General features: G+C 49.8%; 1 protein-coding gene across 1 annotated transcript in view; it reads left to right on the top strand.

Moving 5' to 3' along the window:
* Positions 1–811: 811 nt before the first annotated feature.
* LOC130108233 (leucine-rich repeat-containing G-protein coupled receptor 6-like) overlaps positions 812–14801 on the top strand; it is a 60595-nt gene continuing 46605 nt past the window's right edge. The window contains exon 1 of the mRNA XM_056275098.1: positions 812–1059. Within this exon, the coding sequence (XP_056131073.1) occupies positions 812–1059 (248 nt within the window). The remainder of the gene's footprint in view (positions 1060–14801) is intronic.

Below are 14801 nucleotides of genomic sequence, written 5' to 3'. Positions count from 1 at the left end.
GTAACTGTGTTATATCAACAGCCTGGGCAGAGCAAAGGAGAGGGAAAGGGGGGAAAGAGAGAGAGAGTGAGAGAGAGCGAGAGAGAGAGAGAGAGAGAGAGAGAGAGGAACGAGTGTGAGAGCTGTGGGGCCCCTCCCACTTTCCAGAGATGCTCCGGCCCATCCCTAAATTGCAGGCCAATGAGAACGGCTCATTCAAAACTCATGCGCTCCTTCTACAATAGGTAAGGAGAGAGAGGTGAAAGAGAGAGAGAGAGAGAGTGAGAGAGAGAGAGAGAGGAGGGAGACAGATAGTTTGTGTTTGAGAAAGAAAGACTGAGATACAGAGAGAGAGGAAAGACAGGGCAGAGAGGAATTTACAACAAAGTCTCACTTATTCACCCCTGGGAACTGACTGGTGTGACTGAGAAAATACAGAGAGAGAGAGAGAGAGAGAGAGAGAGAGAGAGAGAGAGTTTGGGAGGGAGAGGAACATAGATAGATAGAGGTAACAGGGAGAGATAGAGACAGAGAGAGAGATAGACAGAGAGAGAGAGAGAGAGAGAGAGAGAGAGAGAGAGAGAGAGAGAGAGGGGGGGGGGAAAATAGAGATGCAGGGGGAGAACTTGTGACGGAGACAAGTCCAATCCCAAAGCAAACAGCTCTCAGGAAGACACGGTGGAACACCCTCATTCTGACACATCCATCAATCAAGTCATCAGGACCAGAGGAAGACACCGAGCGTGCTCAGACACACAGCCCACCCCTGCACTGCACACACGCTCCAAGGTACAGACGGACACACACACACAAGACGGCTGGACCAGCAGACATGTTACCTGTGTTTCTGCTCTTCTGCACCACCGGCGGCGTGTGGGGGACCGCCGCCGCCGCCGCCGCCGCCGGCCCTGCTCTGGGTTACGGACGTGGCCCGGATAGGGCTGACAGAGCGGGGCAGGTGGCGCTGCTGTGCCCGTCTCCATGCCAGTGTGAGGAAGACAGCATCTTTGTCATGGTGGACTGCTCCGAACTGGGACTATCGTCTGTGCCAGCCAACCTCAGCCCGCTCACCACGTACCTGTAAGTAACACACACACACACACACACACACACACACACACACACACACACACACACGTTTAAAACACACTACGGGGACGGTCCCTAGTTTCGGCTTGCCCCAAAGGGGAGACGCGGTACGCATGTGAACCTTGTCGGTGTGTTAAATCTCTGGCCGCTTAACCCTTCACCTTCACCCGTCACCTCCCGGCCTCTCTCACCTTAACTCCACTTCCCCCCCCCTCCCCCCCATTCCTTTCTCTCCGTCTCCTCCCTCTCCCTCTCCCGTCTATCCACGGTGCGTCTTGCTCCTCAACCCTCTGCTACACACACCCGTCAGTCCCTCCACGCGCTGTCCCCTCGCGTCGTCGCCTCGCACACGAGCGGCGGAGAGACGACACCTCAGCCTGGCCTCGTGGAACGGGTCCGACTCGCTCACCGGAGCGTAACCGTTACCAGACATCGTCAGAGCGGCACGACAGTCGCACACGGATGAACGCCCCCCCCGCCCCCCCCCCCCCGGCTTACTGCACCTCCTCCTGCAGCGGCACGCTGATTGAGTTTGATTTAGAGGGGTTTCTGGGTGACGGGGCAGTCCAGCTGTGCGGCAACAGTTGCAATGTGTGACCGAGGCACCAGGGATAACCTGCGTTTGGGTAAAAATGGACAGGGCCATGTGGGAAAATGTGCATGTGTGTGTGTGTGGGTGTGTGTGTGTTGACCATTATGGCAATATTACTAGACTACTTCTGTCAGTGTCAGGTTTCTAGTGCCAACTGGAGACCCTGCATACGTGTGTGTGTGTGTTGTGTGCGTATGTATGTGTGTGTGTGTGTGTGTGTGTGTATGTGCGTACGTGTACCACTGCACATGCTGAAACTTTTACGAGTACCAAACAGTTGGATCTGTTCCCTTTTACACTTTGTGCCCAGTAAACAAAGTAGTGCAGTATCGCACTTCGGCCACACGACAGCAACCTGCGTCAGGACGACGGCGCTACCGGCGGGCCCGGCGGGGAAGCAGAGGACGACAAAATCGGTGTAACGTTGAAAAGGAAAGTCGTTCAAACTCAAGGGAACAAGGGGAGCTCATTCAACTCGCCGTACTTTCTAACGCGCGAGCCTTTGGACGCCATGTCGGCGCAGGTCTGCTCGGCTCGCGTGCACGCGGGCCGCTTACACAGGAAGTGAGCATGAATATCATCAGCATATCAAGTCACATGTGTCACGTGTCTACACCCTCAGAAAAGGTGGAGCACAATTGTACCTTTTGGAGTACTTGGGACTACAAGTATTACGGAGCTGTACTTTATACAGTAGCCTCCATTGCAAATGGCTTCTCACACCCGTAGCATTTGAACCTTTAGAGGTGCTGTTATGTAGGCCAAGTCACCAAAGTGTACCTGTGATGGTGCATCTGTGGCAAATGAACCTTTGTGCACCTCCTCTTTCAACCTCTGTAGTTGGGTGTGTACCTCCAAACCTTGCTCTGTCAAGACGAGGCCCACTTCACAATAAAGGGCACATATTAAAGGGGAAAGATGTAAGTTTTAAGTATACATTTAGTGTATATGGCAAAGGTAGAAGACCTGAGCGGCGTCAGTAGAAAACGTCTCTGTGGCGTAAATCCAGATATCTCCTGCCAGCCTCAGAGGACAGATTAGTGTTGTGTCGTTCACGAATGATTCCTTTAAAAGAACGAATCTTTTTGGGTGAACCAACTGAACTGAATCACTTCCTAAAATGATCCCTTCATTCTCAGTCAGCTGTGAACGGACGTGCAGGGACGCACTGACTGAGTGGCTTGAGTCATTGCTTCACAGGAGAACAGGGTGTGTTCAGGACAGCTAATACACAGCCGATTCAGGCTGCTAATATGTTCCGCTTCCGGTGTGGGAAGATGGCGGCGCAAGTTCACATTTGCAGCGGCCTCACCCAGTACTGGTGTGGGAAGATGGCGGTGTGAATTCATGTTTGCGGCGGCCTCACCCAGCACCATCCATACGGTGTCTTTGTCCACGTCTAAGTTTGTCTTTGTTTGTTGGCTGGGAGAGCTGGCACTGGATCGGCTGGGAGAGCCTGGTCTGCTGCATCCTGTGGGCCCAGGGACCACGGCCCTGCCTGGAGCTGTGCCTGAAGAGGAAACACCGAGGGCGGTCTGACAAGACGTGGATGCGGGGCAGGCTAAGCTAACTGCTAGCCCATGCAGACCGGCAGTTCTGATAACACCAAGGGGTGGTCTGGCAGCGGCCTTGCCTAGCCTTGACTGTGTTTTTAGTGTCATCGTGTGGAGTGCAGGGAGGTGTGTTGAAGGCGTCCGGCTGGGAGAGGTGGCGCTGGATGGGCTGGGAGAGCTTGGTCTGCTGCGTCCTGTGGGCCCAGGGACCACGGCCCTGCCTGGAGCTGCGCTCGAAGAGGAAACACCAAGGGTGATCTAACAGGACACGGAAGCGGGGCAGGCTAAGCTAACTGCTAGCCCATGCAGACCGGCAGTTCTGACAGTCATCCTGGCTGGCGTTCGTTCTCCTGGACAGTCAATTTTTTTTGTTTAGTTTAGATACGTTAGTTTAGATATGTGTTAGTTTGGATATATGTGTTCTTGTAGTTCTTGGATGTGTGATTTTGTCTTTGTGTTGCACTGCTGTGGGCTGGGGGAAACCATGTTTCATTTCATTTCATGAGCGCAAGTGCATGAAATGAAATGACAAATAAAATGTTTCCGACTCTGATTCTAACGACTCAGCAACATCGGTCTTGGATTGCAGTCCAGACACAAGACATTATCTCGATTGATATTACGTACATAGGTTTTATTTAATAATCAGGTGTCGCAAAAAAGTACATGCTATACTTGACAGGGTGGGACTTTGTTATAGCAGCTTTCAGTTTGCAAACGGTACCGTTATCCAACTACATTCTCGGCTCGCTGGCTCATCCTTCATGAACGACCGTTCTCATCACTAGTTACTGAGCGGAACTGGACGTTCGGCCGTGTTTCAGTTCAGTGAGGGGTACTGTGGAATCGGAGCTCCGGTCAAGCACTGAGCGACTCGGTGAACAAACCTTTTGAGAAGAGCTGCTTTGCCCGTCACTACGACGCATTAGAGAAACCCTGTGATGAAATGATGCGGAGGGATCCAAGAGAAATGCTGGCAACAGGGTTGTGGTGCAGCAGTTGCTTGCAACAGAAACCCTCAAGTACTACACGGGTGCAAGTACAATACATACTACAGTACATACTATAGTACATGCTGCATAACATGCTACAGTACAGTACTACAGTACATACTACAGTTCAGGCTAGAGTTTATAGTACACTATATACTACAATACATACTTGGGTTCATAGTACAGTACATAATACAGTACATACTACAGTTCAGGCTAGAGTTCATAGTACACTATATACTACAATACATACTTGGGTTCATAGTACAGTACATAATACAGTACATACTACAGTTCAGGCTAGAGTTCATAGTACACGATATACTACAATACATACTTGGGTTCATAGTACAGTACATAATACAGTACATACTACAGTTCAGGCTAGAGTTCATAGTACACTATATACTACAATACATACTTGGGTTCATAGTACAGTACATAATACAGTACATACTACAGTTCAGGCTAGAGTTCATAGTACAGTACACGCTACAGTACATGCTAGAGTACATACTACAGTTCAGGCTAGAGTTCATAGTACAGTACACGCTACAATACATGCTAGAGTACATACTACAGTTCAGCTAGAGTTCACAGTACAGTACATGCTACAGTACATGCTAGAGTACATACTCCAGTTCAGGCTAGAGTTCATAGTACAGTACACACTACAATACATGCTAGAGTACATACTACAGTTCAGGCTAGAGTTCATAGTACAGTACATGCTAGAGTACATACTACAGTTCAGGCTAGAGTTCACAGTACAGTACATGCTACAGTACATGCTAGAGTACATACTCCAGTTCAGGCTAGAGTTCACAGTACAGTACATACTACAGAGGGAGTGAGTAAAGATCAATAGTTTATGGAGCGAAAAACTCTGAAAGAGACGCATAAACCTCCACACCGCCATGAATGACTGATTCCTGCCCGACTTGTACCTCCACCTCTGCTGTCGTGGGAGAAGAGGAGAGCCAGACTTCGTAGCCTTCATCTCAGATGAAAGCTAAAACACATGTAGAGTTCACAGTGATGAAATACGCTACCCGACTCCTTCCAGGAATCAACGCACCTATGAGACCATTAGTGAATCCACTGAACAATGGGACACAGAGGACAATGAGCAACGCAACACACACACACACACACACACACACACACACACACACACACACACACACACACACACACACACACACACACACACACACACACACACACACACATACACAGACAGAGCATTCAGGATTTGGATTTATCAGTTCAACAGAGAGTGTGTGTGTGTGTGTGTGTGTGTGTGTGTGTGTGTGTAAGAGACAGAGAGACCATGTTGAATTTCTAACTAAACTAAAAACAGCAATAACCTGAGTGTGTTTCCGTGGAGCCACACACACACACACACACGCACACACACACACACACACAAACACACACATATTCAAATATATATAGCATTCTCTAGAAAAACAGGAGTAATTGTTCATTTCCCCTCATTACCTAACAGTGGAACTGAACCAATTAGTGAGTTTGAGGGCTGATTTCGAGCAGGATAAATGAACTCGGTGACCAACCGCAAACGAGCGCACACACACCGCAGAAGAAGACACAACAGGAGTCACAATCTGGGATACGATGTGAATAACGCACATATGGCACATGTCTACAATTTAATCTTTCCCTTTTTTTCATCTTTTGTTCGTGCAAATGAAAATCTTCCAATCAGGCGTCCGTACAAAAGGACCCCCCCTTACTCCAGACCCCCCCCCCCCACACACACACACACACACTCAGATTTGACAGGTCCCACATCCATCCAGAACAGCATAGCTGGCTGCAGTTTCTCACTTGGTCTGCACCGACGGTGGCGGTGGAGAACCGGACCCGGGTCCACGGGGGCCCTGCGGAGCAGCGCAGGCGGGATTAGCCGCTCAGCGCGTTGCGTGGGCAGAGGAGGTCACAGGGATTTCGGGTTGGGACCGGTCCCTGTAACAGACCGCGTCTACAAAACACTGTGAAAGCGGATGACATCATTCACCCGTGTCACTGGAGAGCTCTTCAAAGCACTCGCCCAAGAGCGCGGCGCTCATGTTGGAGCGACAGGGAGGGCAATCCGGGCTGCAGCTCTGATTTACTGGGGGGTGGAGGGGGGTGGGGGGGGGTAAATCCCACCTTCAGGCCCCGATCTCATTTGCAGGAACCTACAGTATACGTCTTTTAATCCAGAAGAAAACAGAAAAACGAAACTGCGGGCGGCCTCGGAAAAGGAACGCGCGCCGACGGCGTGGAGGAGTCTGGCTGCAGAGCGCGACCGGGGCGACGGCGAGCTGACCCGAGCGCCCCGGCCAAAGACCGACCCGAGCGCCCCGGCCAAAGGCCGACCCGAGCGCCCCGGGCCAAGCGAGCTCCGAGATTTACGACAATAACGTTTTCCGTGGGCAACATGTGAAACGAGCTGTCATGCGAGAAGCTTTGAAACGCTCCCTTTGATATCAGATTAGAGAGGGAAGACAGCGCCCCCGGGCTGCGGGCGTGCACGCGTGTGTGCGTGCACGTGTGTGTGTGTGTGTGTGTGTGTTTGTGTGTTCGAACAAGCACGCACAGCTACGTATGGAAACGACTGGAGCTTTTCTTTTGCTTCATGTGTACCTGCGGGCAAACCGACCTGTCGTGAGGGGCGGCGGCGGCGGCGGCGGCGGCGCGATGACACAACAAGCGGCGTGTCGCGGAGACGGCGGACCCTCCCCAGCTCAGAAAGAGCCCCTTCCAGGCGGCGTGCATAATCCGCTATTTTCCCCCCTATAAACCCTCAACTCCACTCATTTATGGCTGAAACGACTCGACATTTGTTTGCGATCTGATGGGAACGATTTGCGGTGCGATGCACACTTCCCGTCTGTTTGGGAGGCTGTCAATCACTCGTGTTTACACATCACACCCCTCTGCAGCAGTTTCTGACCCGCGCGTGTGTGTGTGTGTGTGTGTGTGTGTGTGAGCGGCGTGCCGGTCTGTAACTGCAGTTGAGCGGTGATTAGGTGATGCCTTGTGGTAGCGGTGAGTGTGGTGAACTTCTAACAGTGTTTTGGCCGAGCCCAGGAAACCACAGCTAGCGCACAACCAGAGAGGAAACCAAGGAGTGTGTGTGTGTGTGTGTGTGTGTGTGTGTGTGTGTATGTGTGTGTGTGTGAAGACCACCCAGACTGCTGAGGGGATTGAGTCTAGCCAGTGGAGTTCGACACAGGACTACAAGTAAAACGGAGAGAGAGCAGGGAAGAAGAAAGGAACAGCAGAAAGCAGTGAAGAAGAAAGATGCAGAGAACACAGAGGATGGAGAAAGGAGCGAAAAAACAGAGAGTATGTAATGGAGCATTTTTCACCCTATGGTTAAGCAAACGTGCGCAATTACAAACACACACACACACACACACACACACACAAACACACACACACACACACACATGACACAACTTCCTGCCATCCTGTGTGGTGGCGGTGATTCTCACAGTCGTGTGCGTGTCATTTAGCCATTATGTTGGCAGAGTGATTCCTATCATGAGTGACCCGGGTCACGCAATAAACATGATGTCTGAGACAGCGAGACAGCAAGAGAGAGAGACAGAGAGAGAGAGAGATACAGAGAGAGAGAGACAGAGAGAGAGAGATACAGAGAGAGTATGAGTTTTGCAAAACTTTAATCTGGAAAAAAAAATGAATGAAAAGCAATCACACAGTGCCACTCCTCTCATCACACAGAAATCATCTTTATAAACAGACAAAAAGTAGTTCTTCCCCTGAGACACACACACACACACACCACACACACACACACACACACACACACACACACACACACACACACACACACACACACACACACACACACACACACACACACACACACACACACACACACACAGCGAGAGAGAGAGACAGAGACACCGAGAGAAAGACACACAGAAAGCGAGAGAGACAGAGAGTGAGACAGAGACAGACAGAGAGTGAGACAGAGACAGACAGAGAGAGAGACAGAGAGTGAGACAGAGACAGAAAGAGAGAGAGACAGAGAGAGACACACACACAGTGAGAGAGACAGAGTGAGACAGAGACAGACAGAGAGAGAGACAGAGAGTGAGACAGAGACAGAAAGAGAGAGAGACAGAGAGAAAGACACACAGAAAGCAAGAGAGACAGAGAGTGACACACACACAGTGAGAGAGACAGAGAGTGACACACACACAGTGAGAGAGACAGAGAGTGAGACAGAGACAGACAGAGAGAGAGACAGAGAGTGAGACAGAGACAGAAAGAGAGAGAGACAGAGAGAAAGACACACAGAAAGCAAGAGAGACAGAGAGTGACACACACACAGTGAGAGAGACAGAGAGTGACACACACACAGTGAGAGAGACAGAGAGTGAGACAGAGACAGACAGAGAGAGAGACAGAGAGTGAGACAGAGACAGACAGAGAGAGAGACAGAGACAGAACGAGGAGGGGGCAATACTGAAATGAACAAGAAGGAAATGCAGAGTCAGAGATACACACATAATGTGTGTGTGTGTGTGTGTGTGTGTGTTTTGTCAGTGGAGGGTCCTCTGTGCAGCAGCTATCAGGCCTAGCATCAGTGTCCTGGCTCCAGACGTCTATGGAAGCCCCCCACCCCATCTACACTACTCCCCCTTCTCTCTCTCTCTCGCTCTCTTTCCCTCTCTCTCTCTCCCACACTCCTCCTCTCGCTCCCTCCTCCTCTCCCTCTCTCTCTTTCTCACTCCTCTCCCTCTCTCAATCTCACACGCCTCTCTCTCCTCCTCTCTCTCCGACTTCTCTCTGTATCTCTTCCTCCACATCCACCCTTTCTCCTCTCCTCTCCTCCCCTCTCCTCTCTCTCCTGGCCTCCCTCAGGTTAACAGATTGCACAAGAAGGAACTCGTACGTCTGCACTACAGGACGTATGAAAGCTTTCTTTACGGGATGTGCCGGGGTGTGTGTGTGTGTGTGTGTGTGTGTGTGTGTGTGTGTGTGTGTGTGTGTGTGTGTGTGTGTGTGTGTGTGTGTGTGTCTGAAGTGGGTGTTGTGTCTGATCATGCAGCAGCAGCACTGAGTGTAAGTGTATGATGTGTGGTGCACTTCTTAGAAAAGCAAAATGAATGCATAGCTCAAGGTGAAAAAGAGAAGAAGAGAAGGGGTGTGTATCAAAGGAAAGCTGCCATAAATGTTTTCAAGGTGTGTGTGTGTGTGTGTGTGTGTGTGTGTGTGTGTGTGTGTGTGTGTGTGTGTGTGTGTGTGTGCAGGGTTTGGGCTCCGAGCCAACAGACTGTCAGGGGAGATCAGAGACGGGGGAGAGATTTGTGTACCTGTAATTATATAGAAATCAGGAGAAGAGGTCACATGACGTACAGTTGATCTATACCATTAGACCGAGGAAAAAACTTCACCGTGCAAACGTCTCCCCTGCGTCTCCCCCCTTCTGTGTCCCCCCCCCCCGTTTTATTTGTCTCAACGTGTCAGTTCTTTCGCTCTCTCCCAGCTTCGCTGAAGGCCCCACGGTAAACAGCGGCACACACAAAAAAAAAAAAAACCCACAAAAAAAAACACAAACCACACTTCCAGCTTCCACAAAAGCGATATGTATGCCGGAGGGGTGTTGGGGGGGGGGGGGGTTGAGCGTCAGATACGGCGGCAGTCTCCGGTCGGTTTCCTGAGAGTGACCTGGGAGGCTTTTAAACGCCGCTCGGGGGACAGACGGCAGGTAGGCAGGTAAGCGGACACAATGGTGGCTCCCTCCGGAGCGGGGGACGCAGGAGGAGACACAGGGGCCATTGTGTGACTCCGCTGCTCCACATCCTGTCCTTTACAGAGGAGCAAAAAGCAATCACAACCCCAGATCTGGGAGGGGGAGCGGGGGGGGGGGAGGGGGGCTGGGGCGGGCGCGGGGAGGGACATGCGAGGGTGTGCGTTTGTGTGTGCGCACACTGAGAATGTGTCGCGAGTGTGTGAAAACAAGCCGGCGGCTACGCGCACAAAACGGTGCTTCAGCGAATCGACGAGCAAGAGCGCATCGGCTCATGCAACGGCCATCCTGTGTGTGTGTGTGTGCGTTTCGTGTGATGCCACTGTGACACATGTATGACACAGGGGCCTGGAATGTGCACTCCGCAATGTGTGGGTGAAGGGGTGAAGGGCCGCATCTGAGCGAGAGAATGCAGAATGCCTGCATGGCCCAGATTCCGATCCAGACCCTTACCAGGCCTGGGAATATATGGGAATGATTTTTGTGTGTGTGTCTGTGTGAGATAGTGTGTGTGTGTGAGAGAGTGTGTGTATGGGTGTTTGCCTGCACCCGTGCGAGTGGACCAGCCCTTTCTACAAAGCACCACAGAGAAGCCATTGTCCTATCGTGGGCCAGTCCAAGCCAAATGTCCCTAACTGTCTTGTGTGTGTGCGTGTGTGTGTGCATATGTGTTTGCATATACACACTTGCACACAGGATCTATATGTGACTTTGCGAGCTGACATCTGTGTCTATCTGCCGATAGCGGGTTAAGTCGGAGAGAAGAATGTGTGCAGGAGTGCTGAACACGGCTGCGAGGGGCCGGGCCCTCTAAGTGGAACTCTGACATGGGTTCGTCTGTGTGATCCCTGGCCAGGGCTGCCAGCTAAAGTGGCTCATATGGGGCTGGCAATGTGCAGGTGATGACTAGTCAGAGTTAATGATACTTAATGCCTTCTCCCATACACACACTGTACCCTCAAGCACAACACACACGCAAACATCTTCAGCCGTTCTGGAGTAGTCACACACACACACACACACACACACACACACACACACACACACACACACACACACACACACACACACGTCGACTTAATGATGGCTAATGACCGATCCAATCCCCCCTTTGCGCGATCAAAGCATCCCATAATGCAGTGCTAACACAGCCATACCGGTAGGGATTACATGTAGAGAATAGGCCGCTGGTACAGAAGTTAGCAAACAGCAACAACGGCGCGATCACGGATGCATTTAAATGTGACGCATACACACAGAAGCGTAGGTAACACACACGCACACGCCGGAATACCCAGAAAACAACAGCAAAGAAGAAGGAGCGGATGGAGAGAATAATAAAGTCTCTGAATGACAGCAGAAACAATGCCACTCAGCACCAATTCATCAAATAACACTGTGTTCAAAACAACATCATTCATTCATTCATCATCAGCCGCTTCTTCGGGGTCGGGTCGCGGTGGCAGCAAGCTAAGTAGGGCACTCCAGATGTCCCTCTCCCCGGCAACACCCTCCAGCTCCTCCTGGAGGACCCCAAGGTGCTCCCGGGCCAGACTGGACATGTAGTCCCTCCAGCGAGTTCTGGGTCTCCTCCCTGTTGGCCGTGCCCGGAAAAACTCCAAAGGAAGGTGCCCAGGAGGCATCCTAATCAGATGCCCGAACCACCTCACCCTATCTCTGGCTGAGCCCAGACACCCTACGGAGAAAACTAATTTCAGCCACTTGTGTCCGGGATCTCACCCTTTCGGTCACTACCCAAAGCTCATGACCGTAGGTGAGGGGTGGAACGAAGACCGACTGGGAAATTGAGAGCTTTGCCTTCCAGCTCAGCTCCCTCTTCACCACGACGGTCCGGTACAACGTCCGCATTACTGCTGATGCTGCACTAATCTGCCTGTCAATCTCCCGCTCCATCCTACCCTCACTCATGAACAAGACCCCAAGAAACTTGGAACTCCTTCACTTGAGGCAACAACGAATCCCCAAGACAACTCAGAAGTCAGATATTTCAAGTTGGAAATTTCCGAATTCACATCGTTCATTTAGGGGGTGGGGGGGGGGGAACTGGATTAAATCAGATGTCTTGCAATTTCGTAATTTCATCTGCAGCATTTTTGAGCAAGCTAACGTTGTCGAGCAAAGCTGGCTAGCAAATAAAAGTAGCTGATATATCGTAATTTTTAAATTTCACATTTTGCCATAATGGATGTAAAACATAAATGATACTGATACATATCACATAGTTACACACCCAAATATGCATTAAAATGTAAATAAATATTGCCCTTTCTTACCATGAACTATGAACACTACCATTTTTTGTTCTAAATGATCTTGTGACATCAACAGTGTTCCGGTCAGATAAACCGGAGCTCTGAAAGACCACTTCAGGCGAGACTGAGTCCAGACCGAGTTTTTAAGATGTCGAGCCCAGCTCAATACCAATGGGTCAAAACTCATGTAAAGACAATTTCCCTACACTTTCCTCCGCCAAGGAAGAAATGTTTCAGACACAAATTTTCCAAAGTTTCAGAAACATACAATTAATCATGAAAAAAATAAACTAAATATAGCCGCAAGCGGCGTTTCCAGGGTTCAAGCCGACACAGACCGTTAGAAGCTGAAAGCTTCAACAGCTTAATTAAAAATATCCACCAAGTGTGGTGATGTTTGGACAAGCTGTAATTGATTTATGGCCAAATTTATGACAGGCCCATGCATGTGTTGGGAACTGGTGGCGCCCCCTATTTCAAAACAGTTTTACACACGCAGTTCAACCTTGTTATGAAAGATATCCTGCAGGTTTTGTAATGATTGGACAAACAATTTCTGATTTATAGTCCGATTGGTGTTATGGCACGTCTTTTTTTCCCCCCCATTTGTAGCGCCCCCTAGTGGTCGATTTGAATGAAACTTCATGCTATGTTTCAGGTACGCGGACATATCTTGCAAGTTTTGTGACGATCGGCCCAACGGTTGTTGACTTTGGTCTATTTATGTGCCGAGCCATGCCCTTTTGAAGTTCATTGGTCAAATTCTTGAAAACTAAACAAGATATAAAGAAGCTTTACGCAACCTTCATAAGCTTGATCCAATGATGAGCCACAGAAAATTCAGTAGCAATCAGCCCTACAGCTTAGGAGGAGATGTCAAAAATACGTTTTTCAAAAAATTCAAAATGGCGGGAAAATCTTGTCAGGTGGACTTCAGTTGCTCTTGAGGCGAAGTTGTAGAGCGAAGATAGATGGATGTCTGTACCAAGTTTCGTGTACAGACATCCATCTAGCCTCGCTCTGCAGGAGTTATAAACTTTTCAAATTTCAAATTTTGACCTTTAATTATAGCGCCCCCATCAGGCTGATTGGGGTCATATTTCTTGGGCAGCACTTGCACACAACTTCCATTCAATGGGCAAAATCTCATCTCTCTATCATTTACCATCTCACGGGACTTTGTGCAAACATTCCTGATGAAGAAAAATCCTAACCAGCACAACAACAATAGGGCTTCGGCCCTTTGGGTTTGAATCCCTCAGACTGCACTTACTTGATCTCCTCAGGGGAAGATTCACGTTGATTTCAAATATATAAAATGCAAATCAAAGTTTTGTACTCGACTGGTCTTGAAAAAAATCATCACAAAAAAATCATCTCGGACGAGACCGAGACTTTCAAAATGTGGATTTGAGACCGAGTCCGTGCTTGACAACTACAATCCTGGATACATGAATTACTGACCAGTATTTCTGTGTTCGACAACAGTCCGATTAGTTTTTTCCCAAGCCGGTCTGGTTGTATACTCATTCTGCACTGTCATGAATGCAGCACAGAAGTTCGGCGACAGAAAGTGATGATGATCACGTTACGATTATAGTACTACGGTACTACGTTCACGCGCGCAGAAACAGTGTGATGGCGCAAGGACCGTGCAAACCGTCTCGGTGAGACTGGACCCCACAGGTGTGTTTTCCATCTGCGTTGGTTGGGAAAAGCTCAGGAGGGGATTCTGCCACTGTAGAGCCTCTGTGACGGCAGCCAGACTAACTCACATCTCTATTACACGTCTGAGAAGGAGTGAAAGAGGAAATCTGGACTTTTTACACGAATGGCAGAAGGCCAAGCTAAATCTCTTTAAACCAACAGCAGCCACATGTCCTCATCGCTACAGGGTAGGATTTCATCCGTCGCTGGTCTAAGTTCAGTTCTAGATGTTATCTGAGGGCGATATTAAACGTATGGCTGGCAGAGACGGGCTGATCATGGATCTGCGCGGGGCGCGGTTGAATTTAAACAATCTCCTAACCGGTATCTCGTGTCCTCCTGTGTCTGTCATTCAACCAAATGAAGTCATAACAGACTGACGCTAACACTCAACAGGTTTCGTTCGCTGTAGAGTATTAGGCCTCGAGCTGGAGTCCAGCAACAAACGTCACATCTCCACAGAGACGCCACTTCAGGAAAGGCGCGTGGCTAAAAAACGTCTAACATCCATAATGGTTTCCATGCAATTTTTTGACATAATTCTGACACATTTCCTACGGTTTGGGATTAGCCCCTTGGCTGATGGAACGTTCTCTGTAACGTTTTTCAGGGGGAAAGCCTGGCCGCTTAATTAAAGCAAAGCAAGGCGAAGTCAGGATCTGCTTGACGCTAATGCGACACACACACAAAAAAGAGAGAGAGAGAACTGAAAACGTGTCATATGAGGAACGTACATGGGAGCCAGACGAAACTCATGCCAGAAAAACAACAGACGAGGCCTATGGGCCGAAGAATCCAGCCCGGCCTTCCAGCGCTTTGCCC

Source organism: Lampris incognitus, chromosome 2, assembly GCF_029633865.1.
Source record: "Lampris incognitus isolate fLamInc1 chromosome 2, fLamInc1.hap2, whole genome shotgun sequence".
Taxonomy (NCBI): Eukaryota; Metazoa; Chordata; class Actinopteri; order Lampriformes; family Lampridae; genus Lampris; species Lampris incognitus.
Note: the sequence above shows the minus strand (reverse complement) of the source record. Positions and strands in the feature narration are given on the sequence as shown.